This window comes from Lissotriton vulgaris, chromosome 11 (assembly GCF_964263255.1).
Source record: "Lissotriton vulgaris chromosome 11, aLisVul1.2, whole genome shotgun sequence".
In the NCBI taxonomy this organism is placed as follows: Eukaryota; Metazoa; Chordata; class Amphibia; order Caudata; family Salamandridae; genus Lissotriton; species Lissotriton vulgaris.
This window is the reverse complement of record NC_141699.1, coordinates 509,802,844-509,827,114: the sequence shown is the minus strand read 5'-3', so window position 1 is coordinate 509,827,114 and position 24,271 is coordinate 509,802,844. Positions and strand designations below refer to the sequence as shown.

The following is a 24,271-nucleotide window of genomic DNA, read 5'->3' as shown; positions in this document are numbered from 1 at the left end:
GTAAAATTATAGTAGGTTGATCCGCGCGCTCTATCAGTAAAATAAAACTTTAACCTAGATTACATTTTTGTTCTTCTGGCCCTCTCCTTACCCGGCCGGAAAATATCTGATTATGAGACAGAAATCTGGAGAACAAGTGAATTATCATAATTAGATCCAAAATGTAATTTGTATAACATGTGGGTATTTAATATGATATATCATTCTAGGGATGGAGAATTTATAACTCTTGTATTCAATTAAAAAGTCGCAGAATACATTCATCTGAGATGTACTTGCATTTTTACTGTTACCTGTACTAAATGGGATGAGCAACAGGACCCCTCTGGGTTCTCTATTATCTTAGACAAGAGCTCTGTTCTGTCAGTCTCAGAGATTACTTGAACATCCATTGCTAATGAATATTCATGTTTGTAGCCTGTCTAATGTCACCCTAAGGATTTGCGGCTAAATGCCTATAGTTTAAAGATCCATTATTAATGCACTTGTTAACACCATTTTATTGCATGTTCTCTTCAGCTTTAACATACTCTTACAAGCAGGTTATATGTCCCAAGGTGCCTTTCTTATGTCAGCACCAAAAAAAAAATTAAGCAGGCTGACACTCTGCATTCTCTTTGTGATGGGCTTCTTGGCTAAAAGGACTACAAGGCCAATACATGGGCCCAGGATGCCTCTTAAAATAGCAAGCAGGCAATGTGGAAGAGATTGTGTCATCACAACCGAGAATACTTTCACAAGCAGTACCCACAATGAAAAGCAAACTACAGAGACAGGTGAGTCCTCTAACATTCTATTGGGTCATTGTTGTTGTAATAAACAAGTGGTTTAGATTAGGGGATTGTTGAGGATTAGGAATAGTGTTTTTATAAGGATTATGTTGAAATTTAGAAGTTATCTGAGGTTTAAACTTTAAGGTAAGAGAAAGGGTTAGTGTTAAGGCTATCGAAAGGGATTGGGCCTAGGAAAACTGCTATTATAGCAGTTAGGTTTAGGAGAAGGTGGAGGTTTATTGTTAGGGTTAGTGAAAGGCACAAGGTAATGGGTAGGGTTAGGGTTCTAGTTAGACATATGGGTTAGGGGCTAGAAAAATATTTTACAAAAGTGTTTAGATTTAGGTTATGGGTTGCTGGTAAATGCAAATTTGGAGAAAAAGTTGCTAAACATAGTTTCATTAAGAAGGAAATTGTTGCACCATTGCTATGGGAGGTAAGGTAATGATAACTCGAAAAATGATTGTGTGTGGAATCCCTTGAGATGGCAGCATTATCTTTACCCCTCAGGTCACTCAATTTATAATATTTGGTGCATTAGGAAAATGACTCCCTCTTTTATAATACTCATATGTTTTAAAATCCTACCAGGGCTTTATGGCCTTTTTTTAGTCCAGGAATCTTTTTAGATGTATTAATGAGAAGAAACTGACCATTACACCACAAGATAATTTCATATATCCACCATGACCCTAATCCCCCTTTGTTTGAATCTCAAAATAACAGTTTCCAACCTACTTTTACAGAACTTCTCAAAATGACTTCCTCAACACTCACAAGGCCACCGCCAACAGAGACAACATTCTTGTGAGAAATGGTGTTATTGGTTGAATGGGGTTTTAACCCTGTTCAAGCAAAAGCCACAATCCCTATCAGGGTGAACCACAAAAGTCACCAAGTTAAACTGGGCTTAACCCTCTAATAGCTTAGCACACAAGCAGTCAGAGTAAACTTAGAGGAAATCAATTGATCAATCAGTCAGCATTTGATTATGACAACACTGTCAGCCCTAGGGGTATCTGGGCACTGAGGAAGCCACGTATGTTGAAAAAACAGGTCTTGAGTCCCTATCTAAAGTCCGCCAGGGAGGGTGCTGTTCGTAGGGGCAGGTTGCTCCAGGTCTGGGTGGCGCAGTAGGAGAATGAAAGCCCACCACAGTGGTTGCAATGGGTTTGGGGGTGTGTGCGAGGGCTAGAGAGAAAGAGCACAGGTGTCTGGAAGGTTGATGAAAGTTCAGTCAATGGAGGGCTCTGTAGGCAAGCGTGAGGATCTTGAGCTGACATCTCTTCTGGATCGGGAGCTAGTGGAGGTTTCTGAGGTTGGGGGTGGTGTGGGACCATTTGGTTCTATAAAGTCTGGAGTTTTCTGAGGAGCTGGGTAGAGATGCTGGAGTAGAGAGCATTGCCATAATCGAGGTGGCTGGTGATGAGGGCCCGAGTTAGGGTCTTTCTGGTGTCAAATGGGATCCAAATGAAGATTCTGATGAGCATGTGAAGTGTGTGGAAGCAGGAGTAAGTGACTGCACTGACTTGTCTTTTCATGGGCAGTTTTCTGTCGAGGGTGATCCCTAGGTTGCGTGCATGGTCTATTGGTGTGGGAGTAGGTCCAAGTTCGGCTGGCCACCAGCTGAGGTCCCAGGTGGTGGTGTTGTTCCCAAAGATCAGTACTTTTGCTTTATTGGAGTTGAGTCTGAGACAGTTGTCTATCATCCAGTTGGCTACATTGGTCATGGCATTGGAGAAATTGATCCTGGGGTTGGCAGGGTCCTCGGTGACCGAGAGGATAAGTTGAGTGTCATCAGCATAGGGGATAATGCTGAGGTCATGGGATCTGATGACGTCTATGAGGGGGGTCTTGTACGTGTTGAAAAGGTTGGTGCTGAAGGATGATCTTTTGGGTACGCTGCATATAATGTCTGTGGGTGCAGAGGTGAAGGGAGACAGCCCGATGCTCTGTTTGCGTCCTGTAAGTAAGGAGGCGATCCACTTGATGGCGTCTTGCTGTATACTGAAGTTACGGAGTCTGTTGATGACATTATTGTGGGAGACGATGTCATACGTCGCAGAGAGGTCAAAGAGGATCAGAGACACCGTTTCTCTGTGGTCGAGGAGAATTCTGATGTTATCTGTGGCAGCAATCAGTGCAGTCCCAGTGCTGTGGTCGGCCCGGAATTGTGAGGCATCCAGTAGGCCGTTTTGTTCCAGGAATTTGGTTATCTGTTGGTTGATGGCCTTCTCCAATACTTTGGCCAGGAAGGGGAGCAAGGAGATCGATCGTTAATTTTTGAGGTCACTGGGGTCAGCTGAAGGTTTCTTTAGGAGAGGTCTGACATTTGTGTGTTTCCATTTGTCCGGGAAGGTTGCTGTGGAGATGAAGGTGTTGAGACTGCTGGTGAGTTCCATGCTGATTGTGTTTGTACCGAGGTTGAAGAGGTGGCGGGACAGGGGTGGTTGGGCACTGCGGAGTGGATGGAAGACATAATGGCTGTGGCAGACCAGGCAGTGAGCCTTAACCAAGTGGTGATTGTTTGACTGATGTTCGCTGGTTGGTGGAGGCCGTTGAGGTCGAGGGTGGTGGGTTGGAGGTCGAAGTTGCTGTAGATGGTGGCAATCTTGCTGTGGAAGTAGTCTGAGAGGATGTCACAGAGCTCTTGGAAGGGGTGGATGGAGTCCTCAATGACTGTTGGGTTGGACAATCCCTTTACTATTTTGATGCATGAGGTAATGGCTGCTTTCTTGGCATCCTTGATGTGCAGGTGATAGTTGCTAAGGGCTGTTTTGTGAACGAATCTGTCAGTGGAGTTCTTCAAGATGCGCCATCTTTTCTCTAGTTGGTAACATTGCGCTTGGTTGTCCTGAGCTCTGGGCTGTAATAGCTGGCTTGTTTTGCGTTTCTGTTGTCTTATGTAGGTTTCAGTGGGGCGACTCTGTCAGGGCCATTGGTGATTCAGGAGGAAAAGTTCTGGATGGCCTGGTCAATGTGTGCTGAGGCTTTAGGTTGGCAAGTGGTGAGGTCACTGAGTTTTGGTAACCTTGCTCCAGCTATGGTGGGAGGAGATATAATGCTTGGTGATGGTGTGCTACATGTGGGAGACGGTGAAGTGTACGATGTAGTTGGCCATCCAGATGAGTTCAGTAGTGTGGCTGATTTTAATTCTATCACTGGAGGTGAAAATTGGGTCAAGTGTGTGTTTGGCCTTGTGTACAGTGACAAGTTGGGTGAGGCCAATGTTGTTCAGGTTCTCCAAGAGGGCGGTGGAGTTGGTGTTGTTGGGGGTCGTTGATGTGGATGAGATTGCCGACTAGGACATAGTGGTAAGAGTCGATGCCTAGGGGGCAATGAGTCCAGAGACTGCATCGCAGAAAGTTGATTGGGGTCCCGGGTGTCTGTATGCACGGGTGCTCCTTGTCATGGTCTCACGTCTGTGTGTAGTTGGATGTTGTGATGTTCCATGAGAGGCCTGGGGTTATATTTAGCAATGGTGCATCTGATGGTTTCCATTAAGATGATGTTGAATCCTCCGCCTTGTTTGTTGGTGCGATCTCGGTGTATCATTTGGTTACCTTCGGGAGTGGTGATGGTGATGTCGGGGGTTCAAGATAGGGGCTCGGCCAGGCTAAGGTGATAAAGGCTGTCAGACGTATCAAGGCAACCACAAGCTATAGGTTACTAATTAACCTTTGCTCGCCTATTACGGATATCTTCGCTACCTTTGACCACAGGTTAATGACAAACCTTGGCCTACTCACCACAAATACCTATTGAAACCGTGAGAGCCTTCAAGGCCCACACCTTCTCATCCCAGCTTGAAGTCTTTCTCGCTGTTACTGGTGCCACCTCCCCCTACCTTGGTCCTGATGAAGACCCCACTTTCAAGGTGCAAAGTCTACTGGCTTTCATAGGGATCTAAACGTCGACAATGTTTCTTCCTTTTCTTTGTGTTAAACGTAGATGACAGAGAATATATATCTGCATCTTTCTGTTATGATTTTTCAATTTTGTGTTTGCCAGAAAACTGGCAGGATAAGTCGTCATCACTGATTGTTGATGTATATATATGCACTACCTTCCTTATGCACATCATCTGCACACCTGTCACTTCACAATGTGTGCACCTGTTTCTTACAAATTTATAAATGTTACATTTATTATACTTTATAGTTTTGATTTATTGTCAATCCATGCGATATTCATTACATCACAATCAATTGTTGAATGAGCTATTTGGTGTTGTCTAACTTTGTCTACTTTAGATCATGTATTGTTCCTTAATGTATTGTAAATATTTTCCACTGTGACTTTTTCGTAAGTACCACAAGGTGATGAAGGCAACATCTGTGGAGAGGGTGATGATGCAGAGGGAGCGGGTGTTGAGCAGGACAAATTGGAGCGGTTCCAGTTTATTTGGTGCGCCAAAGGCAAGCCGTCCATGCCCGGGAGGGCACCCATCTGCGCCCTTCCGGGCCCAGGACCCCTGCTCCTTCCAGCACAGGTCAGTTCAAGTACATCACAAATTAGCTACTACCATTGAGACCCCCACCACTACCTCTATGTTCGTCATTGCTGCAGTCAAATAATGAACTTCAGACCAATAGTAAATGAGTCTGCAGTCAATGCAGCTTCGATTTGTATTGGAATAAAGACTTTCATCTCACTCCACTCACCACTCACTCAGGAGCAACAAGTAGCAACTTGGGTTCTGGGACTGATTAATGCACACTCACTGTCCAGGCATGGCATTGACATTAGAACCCTACTGGAATAGGATCCGCTGGACGTTTTATTTATTACAGAAACTTGGCTTTATGACAGCTCAGATCCTGATATCCACCTCACCCTCCCAGTGGGCTACCAGATCCACAGATAAGATCGGGTCCAAAAAGTCGGGGGTGGAATTGGAATCATTCTAATATATGATTTTAGATGTGTTACTTCCTATATCTCCCTTCTAGAATGTGAAAGCCTTCAGTTACAGATCACACTCTCCTCCACCCATACATTCTCAGATGTCCTTATCTGCAGACCTCCGGGTGCTAACTCCAAATTCTTGGAGGCAATCCCAGACATACAGGCCAGCCTAGTTCTACAAAAAAACAGTTGACATGGGCAACTTTAACCTGCACTTGGACATACAGGATGACCCCTCAGTCAAAAAGCTAAAAGCCGGTCTTGAGGCATTACAACTAACACAACTTGTATCAACCCCCACACATGAGAAAGGACATACTTTGGACTTCATTTCTTCCAATGACCCTCTGGTTACTCTTTCTAGAATAATTCAGGTCCCTTGGTCCGATCATTGACTTATTCTCTGTTAAACTTCCCAAACCTGCCCAACAGCTCAAGGGAAGGACCCAGAGAATGGCCATAAGAAGATAGTAAAATCTAAATCCTAGGACTTGGCTAACCGTTCTGAAGGATACAACTCCTAAATTTGTAGGTAATCTAGAAGAGGATTATCAACAATGGGAAAATTGAATCACCCAGTCACTAGATGCATGCATTCCCAAAACTAGCTCCAGACCTAAAACACATACAAAACAAGCCCTTGGTACAATGACGACCGCTTTGTAATAAAAAACATTGTGCCACCATGTGTTGGAGTCACATAAATATTTGCCATGTTTACAAATAGGCGCTGTGGTTGAGAAATGAAAAATACGAGCACAAATTAAGCTTTGACTATTATTTGGCATCATGAGGCTTTGAGTGAGCTGATGCTCGTTATTAAATTCAAAGCTGTTCCGAACATGGAGCCCCATAATATGTGTTGCTCTTGGAAAATGTAAATGTAAGCTTTTAAAACAAGAACCATAGCAGAGAGAGAGGCAAACAAATTGGAAAATTAGACCTATTATGAACCTCTGAATATCATGCAGGTACGATTGAGGACAGAATATCTGAAAATAGGAAGTAGGTTAAAATAACAAGACCCTCATATAATTTCTGCTGCCATTTTTCTTTCTATCACAAGAATTCTAATGGGACACTCAGTGACATGTGGCATAAACACTGAATTTCCTTCACCGGCCTGAAAACTGATGTAATGTATGATTCACATTGAATTATGAAAAAACTCATCATAACATAATGAGTTTTTTTACAATTGGAACACATCGTGTTAACCACCACCCTTTGTCATTTTCATCAATTGAAGGACCCTTGAATGTCTTTGAAGAAGCAGAAAAAACAATCTCGCGGGACTGGACAGACCATAAGGTTATGAATTACGTCTAAAGCTGCTCTTTGAGTCAATGTCTATTTTCAGCCAATATGTTTGGACATATTTGCAGTAGAATGCTTTGCTTGTCCCATTTATGTTCAACATTGATTTGAGAGGAATCCTCACATTACCTTAAAAGGAATGTCCCACTTACTTACTGATTCAGGTACTCTTGAAAAGTTTTATACCTTGGGGTAACTTAGTAAAGGAGGTCTATCTGGGGAAAATGTGCACCATTTTGGATTACTAATCTGGCACTGCCTCTCCTGAAGATTTTAGGGCCTTCTACCACTGTACTTCACCTTTTTCAACAACAACCAAAACATGTACTGCTTCTGTTAAGCAGTTCCTCAGAGTTCAATTATAGAAAAACTGAACTACTATTCTTTAACAAGAACCCAACCAACAAACCATCATTTTGTAAACAGCACTATCGGCCTCATCGGTTTTCATTGCAATGACCTCTTAATTCCGATGGGGCTGGAAACAGCAGTTTCTGGCCTCATCGGAATGATGAGGTATGCAGAAACCCCTCAAATCTCTTCATTATCACACAGAGATTTCAGCTCCTAAAGTCAGCCGAAATGTCTTGGTGACAGTCTGGTAAAAAATGAGGAACTGGGTAATCGAACCAGAAATTAACTGATTCCCTCATAGTTCTTCACTTCTTATAGGACCTTCAGGAACCAGATAGTAAGGGTCTAGATTTTCTCCACACCCGCTGGTACCGGTATTATAAGCATTATTACCTCCCGGGTGGGGTATATCTAGCCCATTTACCAGGTCGCTCATAATGGAGGCCTAAGTCCAGGCCAGTCTATTAATTAGCAATTCAAAATGAAAAACCTAAAAGACTTTTGAAGTCCAGATTGGGACAGTTGCTCCCAACTTACAACTACATGGCCTCTGCCTGTGCAAGTGTATCTCCAATTTAGTCAGCATATTCTTTATTCGGTCAGTACGAGACCATAAATGGACATAAAAAAGACAACAGCATTACAGAGTAATAAAAAATACACTTTTAAAAATAAACTTTCATAATTTGGTATGCCATGAAAAGAAAAGTCGAAAAGACACTCTTATTAGAAAAGGCATTAAATATGATTTTAGCCAATTAATTTGCGCCTGACTCGGCTATGCGCTTTCACCCTACGTGCAGGCGCATTCATTCTCTGATGCCCTGTGATCCTCAGCCCCATTCCGCCATACTTGTAATCAGGCCCTATGTTTAAAATCTACATTGTGCAAAGCTTTTCAAGACATACTTCTTTGGATTTTGTAAATCCCAAAGAAGGAGGAAACTTGTGCAAATTGTAAAATAACTCAATATTGTACAGGTTTCCACATTTGTGAATTAGGCCCTAAATGTTCCAGTGCATAATTTCATATTCAGGCGAGTGTGTTTGGATGGGTCTAAAGTGCACACGCTCTTCCTACTGATTCACTACATTCTCAGACCATATTCCTACAATCTGAATATTACCTGGCAGATTCCTTCCACTCCATCTCATCACCGTCATGCTGCAGTGTGTCCATTTCAGTGAACAAGGTGGGCGTTGGTACGTCATCATCTTCCCCAAGAATGTACTTCAGACGCTCAGCTGCTGGAGACACTGAAATAGGGATGAAACATATTCATTTTCAGTTGAAATGTTGGTAATATTGCATAGACACACACTAAGTATGCTATGTGTCAGGCTATCTGTTAAAACAAGATCTCCACCACATACCTATCTGAAATGACTCAATTTAAATTGTCTACATTTGCTATCAGGGAATTAATTGAGTGCCCCTCAATAAGGAGTTCCCCAGCCATCTTTGCATTATGAGAGATTAGTAAATCATTTGTAGGACGTAAACCTACGGAACAAATTTAGCTAGATGATATCAGATGAACTATGTCTTCAACTAAGGTGTTGCGATTAGCATTTAGAAATTTCCTGGTTGAGAGTATCTCCCACCTCATGCGAGATGGAAAGGCATCCAAACAATTTCCAAGAATTCAAACTAGCTAGTTGGAGGGATAAGGGCGTTATCATTTCAATAGGATGACTACATGTAGTCATCTACAACACTTATGCTTGATCTGCAACTGCCCATGTTGTGCCAGAAGCCCCAGAGAATACAATGTCATCATAGAGAAATTAGTATGGGAAGAATTGGCGAGCTAGAAAAACCCAAAGGAAATCGTACTTTCTTATGCACTGCCACACCCTCACTAAAGGGCACTCTTTGAATCAGATGTCCTCATTTCCAGGCAGCTGACTGCGACTCATTAGAAGACGCACAATCGTCACAGACACGTTGCCCACTAGAAGAGCTACAATGAACAGAGACACAGTAACCCACAGGACAAGGAAAGATGGGGACGTGGCAGAGTTGTCTAAGGAAGACAGAAGGTGAAACAAAAAACGGGCATAGAAGAGGAATTACCAGGCATATAAGAGATACAGAAAGGGAGTATAAAAGACTGGAGACTGCTTTTTTAATTAAACAAACAGATGGCAGCAATCCAGACTCTAATTTAGAGTTTGGTTATAATGGAAATTCCTACAATTTGTATAGTCAATGCTAAAGCCCCACTGGAGTATTCTCTGCAGAATGCGTTGGAAAAATTAATATAGCTAAGGAAGTAGTAATAGCATGGCAGAAATTGGCACCGTTTGAAGGATTTGCTGTTAATATTCCATCTAAAGCATAAAAAAGTGCTATACGTCGCCCTGGTATCATGCTTAAAACTAGATCTTAACATAAATAACCTGCTAGGGCTGTATGGAATGTACTACATCCATACTGCAGATGCCACACCCACCATCGTTCCCATATTTTAGTAAAAGTCAACATGGAATTGAGTATTGACAAGTAATGAAAATCTTTTGACAAAATGGTATTTCCTAAAGTCAAATAGGGGATTCAAATAGTTGAGAAAACATACAAATTAAATTAGTACATACATCGGCCAGACTCCGCCTCATTCAATTAAAAATCCTACATTGTGTCTACCTCTCAGGGACTAGACTACAACGAATGGGCCGAAGTTCAGATGGGCTTTGTAGACGGGGATGCGGAGAGGTAGGGACTTTCTTCCACATACTCTGGGGGTGCCCAAGGCTGCAGCACTACTGGACCCGAGTTACCCGATGCATGCAGGAAGTATGGGAGGTGAAGATCAGACTTAAATCTAAAAGGTGCCTGTTAAACATCTGGGAACCCACAGACCTATCGCAGAGTGGGAAGTTGTGGGCCACCCTGGGATTTGCGATTGCCAAAAGGAACATTGCTAGGTTGTGGGGGGCGGCTCGACCTCCTAAGATCGGCCAATGGAAACGTGACATGGACTGGTGCATGCTCCAAGAAAAGACGGTGTGCGAGGCACGGGGCTGCCCTCAGAAATGGACACAAATTTGGACCACCTGGAACGAGTACAGAGGGAACATTTGTGAACCCCCTCAAAACGCCTCAATTGACGAACCGCTTGTACTATGAATGTTCTTTGATATGCTTGTGTATGCCTCCATACTGTGATCATTAAGTATGCCCAAGAACTCCCTGTGCTTGAATGTAGACTAATATTATTGCCTTGATTGGGACAATTGCCACCTATCATTTTCTTCTTTTGTTGCTAATAAAAAGAATTTAAAAAATAAAATAAATTAGTACATACAGCAGTGTAATGTGTTGATATTATTTCTAAATGCAAAAAATATTTCATTTAGACTGCAACATTTTTTCAGGCTAATTGGCCTTGCCTCCAGTATGCCCAATACATGAAACCCAAAGCTTTAAATCGAATTTTCCAAAGCATCGGCTGCTACAATTGAAAAGGACGGAATTCGTTTTTTTTCCTGACTACTCTAAACAAAACCTTAGTTATGTGTTTAAGTGTAGGTAGAATCTCCTAGTATCTTTTCCTTTAAGGCGTAAATGAGGGGCATGGTCATAATGCGGATGAAACTACAATGCAACAGCGTTATTTATTTTGTAACGCACCACTTCACCTACATTGCATGCTAGGTGACACTGCCAGGGTCGTAGGGTACTCCAGGTACATACTTGGTCATTTGTGTTCCTTTGTGTGTACAACAGAGTCCGGTACCTCCGCACAGTGGGCAGGGAGCTATTACCTGGGATTTAGAGCCTAATTGACGAGGACTGTTTTGAAGGCCATCTTGAATGGGGTTGGCTGAGCAGGACTCTTACCCCCACATGCATCAATGTAGGATTTTGCATTTCTGAAATAGCGAAAATTAAGGAATCGCTATTTAGGAAATGCAAAATGCTATGCATCATTTTTTTCGGTATTTCTTTGTGATTCGGTAAAAATCGCATTTTTTACCGAATCCCAAAGAAATACCGAATTCTTAAGTTAATTTTCGCAATTTCCATTGATTCCTATGGGCCAAAAGGCCCATAGGAGTCAATGCAAATTGCGAGTGGCACTTAGAAAATTTCATGGTTGCAGGGGGGGGTCCAAAGGACCCCCCCCTGCACCCCTGAAATGTATTTTTCGCATCATGTTGCACACACACATGTCCTAAGGACATGTGTGTCCGTAACATGAATGTTGAAAAAAAAACATTTAAAGCATTTTAAACACTTTTTCCAAATTTACCGAGTGGTTCAACCACTCTGTAAATTTGGAACCCTAAGTGCGAATTTTCACTTGTCAAAGTGATGATGCATTGCTTTTAAGAAGTCGCACATCTGCGACTTCTTAAAAGCACCCGCAATTTTAGAACTCGCAACAATGTTGCGAATTCTAAAATTGCTTCATGCATCCCAAAAAGCACTTTTGCATTCGCAAACGGCCGATTTTAAGGAATCGCACAGTTTGCGAATGAAAAAGTGCTTGATGCATGTGGGGGTAAGAACGCTAATTTATGCTTGAACACTGTGCCAAACTCTGCCATGGTATTGCTAATTCCTTAGGGATACTAATTCTTCCAATGCATTCTTCAACTGCAGAGAATACTCCAGTGGGGCTTTTTGTATTGACAAATTGCAGAATTTCCGTTACTACCCAACTCTTAATTAGAGTCAGGATTGCTGCCATCTGTGTTTTTAATTAAAAGAAACAGTCTCCAGTCTTTTATACTCCTTTTGTTACAATCTTAGATGTTAAAAAAAGGTTTATTCAATGATATTGTTTATTTAAAGACCAACTATCAGACAACGATTGCATTCAACACTGATGTAACAGTTATTCATTCAGTGCCTACATCAGATGACATCCAACTAGTAGAGAATTGAGGAAAATGAGACCTACTGCTAATATTTTAGACCTTAAAACCAAGCGCCTTCTAATGACATGTAGAAGAGAGCAGTGCATCCCTCCGAGAATAAACGGTGCTACCTATAGCACCCACTTTGGAACATTTTGAATTAGTCCATAAGCTTTTTACAGCAAAGTTGAGAAACATAAATCAGCAACCCTAGAACTCTGATGCAAGTAGAAAACCTACCAAGAAGTGTGTTAAAAAAGACACTTGAGGAAATATATTCAAGAAAACTTTATTTCATTTATAAACAGGAAGGTACAGGAGCACAACTCGTCAGCTAGCTGTCTCCTCTCTAACTGCTGTCCAACCTCCACAGGCTTCACATTCCATAGAAGATGGAATGCGAAGTCAGCAGAGTATTCGAGATAGCACAGAAGTAATAAAAGAAAGTATAACATAACAAAGTGCCATTGATTTTTTTCTAGTTTGTGCTTCACATTCGTTGTGCTTCTTAAGAAAGCCCTACGCAGGTTTTGATTACACTTTAGTCCCATTATTGCCCTTGTCTGTGTGAACCTCATACACAGGACTGAATAATATGAATAAGACAAAGACATGTTTTCAAAAACGAGAAAAGGGTTAATTGCATACATCTATTATCTATATACATTACTGATAATACAAAAAATATGCCACACAAGCAAACAATGTTTTCCTAAAATTTTGGAGAAAATCTACCTTTTCACAGAAAGGATGGTCAAGTTCAAATATATATTTTTTTTAACAAGATTTTAACAAAATGACCACTATTGAAAAAAGTACTGTGACTACTTTCGCTCTGTCCATCCTCTGTTTGCATTTCAACTGTGATATCTATGTCTTCATTGCCTCCAACCAGTTTTTCATCCATACGAATGGGCAAGTAGTGTCTAGTTGCTCCATTGTGCAAAGTGTAGCCCAACAAAAAGATGCAACTGATCTTTTCTGGAGTGTACATTAGGCCCCCGCCTCTTCGACACATTTAAACAATGAAATTGACTATATAGTACTCAAAGAGTCTTTTATTGGAATTCCTAGTCTTTATGTGAGCTGGTGATACTAAAAAGTTGGCATCGCAACATACGATGATCCTCTTTCGGAAGATTGTGTCCTTTGGTTTTAGAGGAATGATACATACATGTGTGCAATCATTAGCTCCTACCAACTGGGGAAATAAAGCAAGTACATGGAAACCAGTGTCTTAAGAGTGGTCAATTTTGCAGTGTGCTGTAAAAATCTGAGATCATGGGACACGTCTTTCAAAATGGCTTCCAGAACTTGCTTGAACATCCTGAAGAAGGGTGGTTTTAATACACTGGCCGAAATACCAAGTGTCCTTTATAATAACCCATTTGTGCACAGACAATAACTTCACCAATGCTGACACTGCTGTGTGCATACTCCAATTGTGTCTTGATCTGCTTCAAAATGGCTAATATGGACTGCTCATTTAATAGGCATATTTTAAGCTTCAGCTACCCTCATTTTGAAAGAATTGAATCTGATTTATTAAATATGCATATTTCTCCTCCTCCAGGACTGTTGGTCCAGACTCCTGAGCCTCTGCAAGTTGCAGAGCTCTGCATCTCCTCATATGGTAACACACTGCTGTCATTACTCCCTCAAACGCTCATCAAACATTGCCCCAGAGTACAAAATCCCATTCACAAAATGCTGTGCATCAGGCTTAATTTGTAAAATATTAAGTGACAGTGCTCTGACCAGGAGGCCACTGCAGCTTGCACCACCCTTTGCCCTTGTTATCGCTGCCAAAACAACTACTAACCATCACCCGTGCATACAAATGCGACAGTTCAGATTATTCCAGGTCCCTAAAGCTAAAGGAATGACTGGGGAGGTAGGTGTTAGCAATTTTTGAATGTATATTATATTCCTAAACAATCGTTGTTCTTCTCATCTCTAAATTAGATGAGCAGCACCGCCATGTGCTAGACTATATGGTGTTGGTGTTGACAATTAGGTGCCATGCCGAGCACCGGAAACCAATAATGTGCTAGGGCTGAGCACCTGCTCAAATTAAGCACAAAGCAGAGAAATTCTTGAACAACTGTTTTTTTATTTACCGAAAATGGTGCTCACAAAACTGAATGATGTATTAAAATGATTGACTGGACGGAATAAAATTGTTTCTAAAAACACATTTGCGTGGCAAGTGATGACAATTCATGTAATTGCTAAGCATCCATGAAAGTATTTTAAACGCAGCATTGTACAATAACCTGCCTCCTCTTTGGAAAGTATTTTTCTTTTGAGCGAGAAGTCACGCTGCTATAACATTCTCATGTCATTCCATCTAAAACTGTATATTGGCCATGACAATTTTGGCCCTAAAGATATAGGACTTTTTAAACTTTTTTTTTTAAAATCAAAACTGGTTAATTTTGGCAACTAGTTGAAGCTCATAAGGCACAGACCTGGAATAATTAGACCCATTGTATGTCACTGTGCACTGACCACATGTACTATAGAGCTTTTTTAAACGTAGAAAATATCATAAGATAGGTATTGGTTCGCATTATAATTGGATTTTATAGTGTTTACTAATCAAGACGTGGCGTTGAACAGCTTATGATTCCACATACTGAACATTGTTCAAGGACCACACTTTTAGGCAAAATCTCTCAGAGGCCTATTTATCCAAAAGTCACGCTACACAACCCAGCAAGCCACCTTGCTGCGCTGCGTGACACTGGATTCAAGGAAGTATGTCGTTACAATGCATACTTTTACAACGCATACCTTTACAACACATTTTTTACACCGCAACATCCATTACAACTCATTCCATTACAACGAATTCTTTGAAACTACCTTTACAACGCATTCCACTACAACGCATACTACATTTACAATGCATACCATTACAACGAATACCATTACATTGCATGTATGATAAGTATTGGATAGTGTAGGGGTAAAAATTACTATTCTAACTCCAGGGGGGTGCAACAGTAGGGTAAGTGTTGGATAGTGTAGGGGTAAAAATTATTATTCTAACTCCAGGGGGTGCAACAGTAGGGTAAGTATTGGACAGTGTAGGGATAAAAATTACTATTCTAACTCCAGGGGGTGCAACAGTAGGGTAAGTGTTGGATAGTGTAGGTATGCGTTGTAATGGTATGCATTGTAATGACTGCGTTGTAATGACATGCGTTGTAGTGGTATGCGTTGTAGTGACATGCGTTGTAATGGTTGCGTTGTAATGGCATGCGTTGTAATGGATGTTGCATTGTAAAAGTTTCGCTGTAAAGGTAGTGAGTTGTAAAAGTTGTGTGGTAAGTGTTGTTTCCCTGGATTCAAGCTAGCCTGGCTGAAGAAGGGTGACATACCCTGTAACTGGTCCCAGATGCTTGTTTCCGGTCCAGAGAGCACATGGCCTGGCAGTTCGGTCTGGGCTGTGCCCATGGGGCACAGGGTCAAGCCTGATTTGCATATGGCTGGGTCCAAACTGTGCGTAGTGGGTAAAAGAACAATGCATTTAACCCAGATCTTTTGGCTGCGGGAGAATGTTTGTATTGTCAGCATTCTATCCATCATTTGTTTGCTGTAACATGTGACAGGGCAGGGGCAGGAATGCATAGTATTTAACACTATAGCGTGCATTCCTGTCTTTTCCCAGCGCTGGCACAAAATGAGCTGCGTAGCGCCAACATGCAAGGGTGGTCTACGTTGTAAGCAGGATTGTTTTTGCGTAGGTAGGAGAGCCTTCCTGCAGAAAAACAATCCCATGAGGCATTTTTCTCTTTCTATGCATGCTGCAGAATGAACATAGAAAGAGGACAAAACAACAAGAAAAAAACATATTTTTCCTTCTTACTCCTCGTCTGGGTAGACGTAGCAGTTTCGGGCATTCCCAGGTCTAGCACTTCTGGTAAATTTGGAAATGCATCAAAATCCATAGGTGTTGCGTGAGAACATCCATCCTTCACCCATGGTACGCCACCCGCGGGCAGAGTACAACAACACAGCGATTTGGGCTTTGTTGCATTACTCTGGATTTATCAAGCCATGTGGAACCACGCATGGTGGCATTGCGTGATTTGATAAATCGCATTTAAGGGTTGTGTTGTGCATGCGTTTGCGACCCCTTCATAAATATGGCCCCCAGTGTGCAGTGCAAAGTCTGAATACCACCCATAAGGATCTTTATTTTCCTCATTTTTTTCATTTAATACCTACTTTTTCTCTTTTGCCCATTTATGCGTGGAATTCAGATTAAAGCTATGTCGAAGCACTGCTACTCAGAAATCTTTAACCAGTTATATGTACTGCCGTGTCTGTGTAAGAAACTAGCTTTAACTTTATAGGTTATCATTTCCCCACATATACTGCAAATGATATTTCAAAAGTCACCCTCAGAGGAAAGAGAAAGATAAATGAATAAAGAAAATAAGGTTAAATATCCCTCTTAATTTGAGATCCATTCAAACCATGGAAAAAGCAACACACAAAATATTTTCATTAAAAATTGGTAATGAAAAAACTCAAAGTATATGTTACCGTAACCAATTTCTTATCTTCTACGGTCTTTAAACAAATGGATTTTAAAAGCTCGTATTAAAGGACAAATAGCGATAATAGCGTTATAACTGCAGATATTTTTATGAAATGCTCTTTCACCCCCAAGGAGTAGAATTTTTAAGACCCCTATCAAAGCCTAACTTTGTAAACAATGCACCTTCTTCAGGAGATTTAATGACATTAATATAGAAGCTTAGTGAATCTAAAGAGGAAGACAATGGGCAGCTAATGTGTAACCAACTAAGTGAAAGGTTCATGCCATTTATTTTAGCTTAAGAGGGGCACATGGATAACCAGTTGCCTGTTGCCCTTAGGACTGTAGATATTCCCAAACCACAGCAGCTGCCAGAGTGTTGTGGGTCTTATCACCCGATCTCGCTTTTAAACATATAGGTCAAGGTGTGGGCCAAAACATTGGCTAACAGACTGATCAAGGTTATATCAATCAATTGGGTGCTACTACTAACGGAAGGAGCGTCAAATTCAAAAAAGTTCAACAGTCCATGTTAAGGTCCTTGTTCATTTTATTTTTCAATAAAGTAGCAAAAATGTTCATAGTCCAACAGAAATTGGGTTTTATGCCAGGCTGCACTACGAGGCATAACATACGACGGGTGTGGAATGCTATCGCCCTGTCCCCATGCTAAAAGTAAACTCCTGCAGGTCGACTTCTGCAAAGCTTTAGATACAGTTGCTTGGCCATTTTTATTATTATAAATAGGAGATTCCCCTACCTCTATGACTCTCACACTTCAGACAGTAAAGTGAACACACAGCAGCAAGTAAGGTGAGCCCTTATTGGTTTGAGAATCAAGAAATAAAAGCACCAAGATCACTGTAGGGTCCTCCCCAGCCCATGCCCATGCAAAATTATCACACCACATACAGGGGTTGGTCTTTACTCCTCAGCTTGCAACCGTTAACTGAACTTTCTACATCATTAAGTTTATCACCCACGTAGTTACGTCACTGTGCTATAGAGTCCATCAGGATCCTATAGGGTCCGGTAATCTCTAACTCACAAGACACTACATCTTCCCTTTTGTTAAATAGAAAGTACTAATAGTACATATATGTTCATGTGAGGCTGTGGATATTCCGGAGAAGTGTTCACAACTGGTATTGGTGACAGAGACAGCGGTACAGTCATTGGGCTTCTCAGATGGACAGGTCTCATTCCTGACATCTGGATTTAACGAAGGTCGAGGCAGGTGCTTGAAATGCAAGCAATCTTGTGTAATGGACTTTTCAGGTCAGTGAGCAGTCACCATGTGTCCTTAACTAGTCACAACCCTCTGTGGGTCAGCATCAAAAGGAGCATCAGACTTTTGTTTCCGTTTCTGACTGATGATAACTTGGTCTCCTCTGTTGAACACAGTGCTATGAGCACAGCAGTGTCTTTTTGCCTAGATATTCAGTTTGCGTTTGTGATTCGAATCAGTAGTGCAAAGTTTATCAATGTCAATGGGTCTCTCATTTGTCCATTGTGCCAATTTTGTTTCCATGGCCCTCCCAAAGATTAAGGTGACAGGGCTTTCACAGGTGGTAGAATGGGGGAGTTGACCTGTATGCACAAAGAAGAGACTGAACAACTGATTTGAGTTCCAGCACAGCACTCTGAACAGTCTTCTTGAGAATGCTCATAAATCTCTCAACCACACCATTCACCCAAGGACAGAGAGGTATGCTTTTCTGACTACTGAAAAGGAGGCAACTGTCTGATTTCAAAATTGAAGAAACACCTCATGTTCCAGAAATACTTTCTAGTTTCTCAATGACTCTCATGAGACGATAGATCTTACACAAGGGGAGGACAGGAATATTCATCAACAATTACTAGTAGATATTTTCCATTGTCAAGGGGGCCCCAAAAATCAAATGCATTCTTCACCCATGTATGCTTTAGAAGATTAGACATGTTTAATGGATGTGAGGTTGTCTTAGATGATAGACATTTGCACACATTACATGATTTTAACTGGCATTCAACTCCTTCATCAAGACCAGGGAACCAAACTTGGTCCCATAGAGCTTGATTTGCAGCAACAACTCTACGGTGTCCCTCATGGGCCAGTTCAATAACTTTATTGTCACAGACTCACTGGCATTGCTATTCTCAACCCTCGTACGATGTTGCCTTCTGAGGTAACTGAAAGTTCTTTTTGCACATTTTTGAATTTCTGGTATCCAAGTCATCATGAAGAGGTCGAATATGTTTTTGCCATGATTGGTGTGCAATAAAGTATTTGAGTGTTAGCACATTCCTGTCAGTACTCGTACATGACAGCAATGATTTGTTCTAATGATATGACCACTGAGGTACTGGATTTCACAATGAAATAAACATAAGCATCAGCTGCTTTAGAAGTAGTGCAATGATACTGTATTGGCACACCTGAGAAGTGGCCAGCAGGGTTTCAATCTTTTCCTAGAAAATGCCCAATCGTATAATCATACTCCTGCAATCGCAACCCCCCTCTCAATTAAGGGGTAATCTTGGCTTTAGGATTGCTGAACATGGTGAGCAATGCTTGGTGGTTGGTAACAACTGTGAAATGCTTTTCATATAGGAACCCATGAAAATGCTCACAAACACACACCACAGTGAGGCGTTCTTTCTCAGGTTGTGAATAGGCACATTCTGTCAATGACAGATTTCTGCTAGAATAAGCCACAATGTGTCTTGGGGCATTTGGATGCCCAGTGTGCTGGGCAAGGAAGGCACCTAACCCCACCGGGCTTACATCAACAATGACATATGTCTGCAATCTTGGATCAAAGTATGCCATCTCAGAGGCGTTATCAATTGCATGCTTGATTTTCTTGAAGTTTTGGTCACATTCCCTTGTCCGTTAAAATCAGACATATCAGTTCATTACGACTCTCAATGGGGCACTTACAGCGGCAAAGTGACGTACATTTCAAGGAAGAGATCCTACTCTGCACCGTTGACGTGGGCGCATTGTAGTTTGGTCTGCCCTGTTGCCATGATGTACTGGGCCAGGGACAGACTAATTTGCACGTAGCCGGGTTCTGAGCTGGGATGGTGCAGTGAGCTAAAAAACGGTGATGGATCAAGCCCTGATCTGTTGACTGGGTAGGAGTGTTCTGCTTAATTCAGATACTCTGTCCATCACCACCCCCTTTTCTGAATCGTTTTGTCCACCATAAGCGTGGAAGGGTATGCTCAGACATGAGTCCCTTGCTCACTGCACCATCAGGATTCAAGCAAGCCGGGCCGAAGACGGCTGTAATGCCAGAAACCGGTCCCCATAAGCTTGTTTCCTTTCCAGTAAAAGAATTGGCTTGGTAGTTTGGTCTGCCCTGTTCCCATGATGCACTGGGCCAGGGACAGACTAATTTGCATGTAGCCGGGTTCTGAGCTTGGATGGTGCAGTGAGCTAAAAAACGGTGATGGATCAAGCCCTGATCTGTTGACTGGGTAGGAGTGTTCTGCTTAATTCAGATACTCTGTCCATCACCACCCTATTTTCTGAATCGTTTTGTCCACCATAAGCGTGGAAGGGTATGCTCAGACATGAGCCCCTTGCTCACTGCACCATCAGGATTCAAGCAAGCCGGGCCGAAGACGGCTGTAATGCCAGAAACCGGTCCCCGGAAGCTTGTTTCCTTTCCAGTAAAATAATTGGCTTGGTAGTTTGGTCTGCCCTGTTCCCATGATGCACTGAGCCAGGGACAGACTAATTTGCATGTAGCCGAGTTCTGAGCTGGGATGGTGCAGTGAGCTAAAAAACTGTGATGGATCAAGCTCTGATCTGTTGACTGGGTAGGAGTGTTCTGCTTAATTCAGATACTCTGTCCATCACCACCCCCTTTTCTGAATCGTTTTGTCCACCATAAGCGTGGAAGGGTATGCTCAGACATGAGACCCTTATTCACTGCACCATCAGGATTCAAGCAAGCCGGGCCGAAGACGGCTGTAATGCCAGTAACCGGTCCCCGTAAGCTTGTTTCCTTTCCAGTAAAAGAATTGGCTTGGTAGTTTGGTCTGCCATGTTCCCATGATGCACTGGGCCAGGGACAGACTAATTTGCATGTAGCCGGGTTCAGAGCTGGGATGGTGCAGTGAGCTAAAAAACGGTGAAGGATCAGGCCCTGATCTGTTGACTGGGTAGGAGTGTTCTGCTTAATTTAGATACTCTGTCCATCACCACCCCATTTTCTGAATCATTTTGTCCACCATAAGCGTGGAAGGGTATGCTCAGACATGAGTCCCTTGCTCACTGCACCATCAGGATTCAAGCAAACCGGTCCGAAGACGGCTGTAATGCCAGAAACTGGTCCCCGGAAGCTTGTTTCCTTTCCAGTAATATAATTGGCTTGGTAGTTTGGTCTGCCCTGTTCCCATGATGCACTGAGCCAGGGACAGACTAATTTGCATGTAGCCGGGTTCTGAGCTGGGATGGTGCAGTGAGCTAAAAAACGGTGATGGATCAAGCCCTGATCTGTTGACTGGGTAGGAGTGTTCTGCTTAATTCAGATACTCTGTCCATCACCACCCCCTTTTCTGAATCGTTTTGCCCACCATAAGCGTGGAAGGGTATGCTCCGACATGAGTCCCTTGCTCACTTCACCATCAGGATTCAAGCAAGCCGGGCCGAGGACGGCTGTATTGCCAGAAACCGGTCCCCGTAAGCTTGTTTCCTTTCCAGTAAAAGAATTGGCTTGGTAGTTTGGTCTGCCCTGTTCCCATGATGCACTGTGCCAGGGACAGACTAATTTGCATGTAGCCGGGTTCTGAGCTGGGATGGTGCAGTGAGCTAAAAAACGGTGATGGATCAAGCCCTGATCTGTTGACTGGGTAGGAGTGTTCTGCTTAATTCAGATGCTCTGTCCATCACCACCCCCTTTTCTGAATCGTTTTGTCCACCATAAGCGTGGAAGGGTATGCTCAGACATGAGTCCCTTGCTCACTACACCATCAGGATTCAAGCAAGCCGGGCCGAAGACGGCTGTAATGCCAGAAACCGGTCCCCGGAAGCTTGTTTCCTTTCCAGTAAAAGAATTGGCATGGTAGTTTGGTCTGCCCTGTTCCCATGATGCACTGGGCCAGGGACAGACTAATTTGCACGTAGCCGGGTTCTGAGCTGGGATGGTGCAGTGAGCTAAAAAACGGTGATGGATCAAGCCCTGATCTGTTGACTGGGTAGGAGTGTTCTGATTAATTCAGATACTCTGTCCATCACCACCCCCTTTTCTGAATCGTTTTGTCCACCATAAGCGTGGAAGGGTATGCTCAGACATGAGTCCCTTGCTCACTGCACCGTCAGGATTCAAGCAAGCCAGGCCGAAGACGGCTGAATGCCAGAAACCGGTCCCCGTAAGCTTGTTTCCTTTCCAGTAAAAGAATTGGCTTGGTAGTTTGGTCTGCCCTGTTCCCATGATGCACTGGGCCAGGGACAGACTAATTTGCATGTAGCCGGGTTCTGAGCTGGGATGGTGCAGTGAGCTAAAAAACGGTGATGGATCAAGCCCTGATCTGTTGACTGGGTAGGAGTGTTCTGCTTAATTCAGATACTCTGTCCATCACCACCCCCTTTTCTGAATCGTTTTGTCCACCATAAGCGTGGAAGGGTATGCTCAGACATGAGTCCTTTGCTCACTGCACCATCAGGATTCAAGCAAGCCGGACCGAAGACGGCTGTAATGCCAGAAACCGGTCCCCGGAAGCTTGTTTCCTTTCCAGTAAAAGAATTGGCTTGGTAGTTTGGTCTCCCCTGTTCCCATGATGCACTGGGCCAGGGACAGACTAATTTGCATGTAGCCGGGTTCTGAGCTGGGATGGTGTAGTGAGCTAAAAACTGGTGATGGATCAAGCCCTGATCTGTTGACTGGGTAGGAGTGTTCTGCTTAATTCAGATACTCTGTCCATCACCAGCCCCTTTTCTGAATCGTTTTGTCCACCATAAGCGTGGAAGGGTATGCTCAGACATGAGTTCCTTGCTTACTGCACCATCAGGATTCAAGCAAGCCGGGCCGAAGACAGCTGTAATGCTAGAAACCGGTCCCCAGAAGCTTGTTTCCTTTCCAGTAAAAGAATTGGCTTGGTAGTTTGGTATGCCCTGTTCCCATGATGCACTGGGCCAGGGACAGACTAATTTGCATGTAGCCGGGTTCTGAGCTGGGATGGTGCAGTGAGCTAAAAAACGGTGATGGATCAAGCCCTGATCTGTTGACTGGGTAGGAGTGTTCTGCTTAATTCAGATACTCTGTCCATCACCACCCCCTTTTCTGAATCGGACTGTTCCCATGAGGCACTGGGTCAGACTGATTTGCATATGGCCATGTCTGAACTGGAGTGGTGTGGAGTGCAAAAAAACGATGGATTTGGGCCCAGATCTCTGTACTGGGGTGAATGTATTACATTGTTCGGCTTTCTGTCCATCAACTGTGGTTTTTGCATTTGTCACCCCGAGTGGGATGGGTATGCTCAGACGTGAGTCCCCTGCTCTCCACACCACTGGATTCATGCAAGCTGGGCTGAAGACGGCTGGAATGCCAGAAAACGGTCCTCGGAAGCTTGTTTCCGGTCCAGGGAAGGCATGGCTTGGCAGTTCGGGCTGGACTGTTCTCATGAGGCACTGGGTCAGACTGATTTGCATATGGCCATGTTTGAACTGGGGTGGTGTGGAGTGCAAAAAAACGATGGATTTGGGCCCAGATCTCTATACTGGGGTGAATGTATGACATTGTTCTGCATTCTGTCCATCAACTGTGGTTTTTGCGGTTATCATTTTGCAGCACCTGAACAGTCTTGGTTACATGGTTAAGCATGAATAAAGTTCTTTTGAATAACCGGGCTTTAAGCCGGACACGTCACCACGTAACCACGCTTGTTCCAGCTGAGAGGACCCATTTGTTTCACCAAAGTTTGGCGAGAGCAATAGGGTGAGTGTCCCGCCGTTCGTAACCAGGTTTTCGTATTACAGAGACACATTTTGTTCTTTAGTTCACTGTTAGATCCTGGGGTCTCTAGTTGGCAATGGTTATCACATTTGTTCAAATAGGGACCCTTACTTCTAAGTCAGGACAAGGGGATTACTCTCCTTAATAACCCCTGCTCACCCCCTTGGTAGCTTGCACGAGCAGGCAGGCTTATCTCAGAGGCAGTGAGTTAAGCATTTGTGAATATATACAGTAATACAGTGATAGCACTACAGATGGACACAACACAGGTTTTATAAAAATAAGTATTCTTAATATAGACTTAAACACAACACCACAAACAACAAAAATCCACAATACTATACAAAAGGTTACTTAAATTATGATAAAAGTCTCTTAGTTCAAGTTGTTGGTAAATGCGACACAGTTCTCAACAAAGTTCTTGGATGCGGCACGCAAAGTAAACAAAAGGCTCGCAGAAGGGGAGATGCGTCGGTTCCGTGACCCGGGGGAACGGTTTCGTCCTTCCTCAATGCTTGCGCAGAGTAGGGGACTCGTCGTGAGCCTTA

General features: G+C 43.0%; 1 protein-coding gene across 4 annotated transcripts in view; it reads right to left on the bottom strand.

The window, feature by feature from the left end:
• Positions 1-24,271, bottom strand: part of SLC4A5 (solute carrier family 4 member 5) — a 611,906-nt gene that overhangs the window by 521,393 nt on the left and 66,242 nt on the right. For all 4 annotated transcript variants that reach the window (XM_086943571.1, XM_086943570.1, XM_086943572.1 and 1 more), the window contains exon 2: positions 8,480-8,609. In XM_086943571.1, the coding sequence (XP_086799697.1) occupies positions 8,480-8,609 (130 nt within the window). The remainder of the gene's footprint in view (positions 1-8,479; positions 8,610-24,271) is intronic.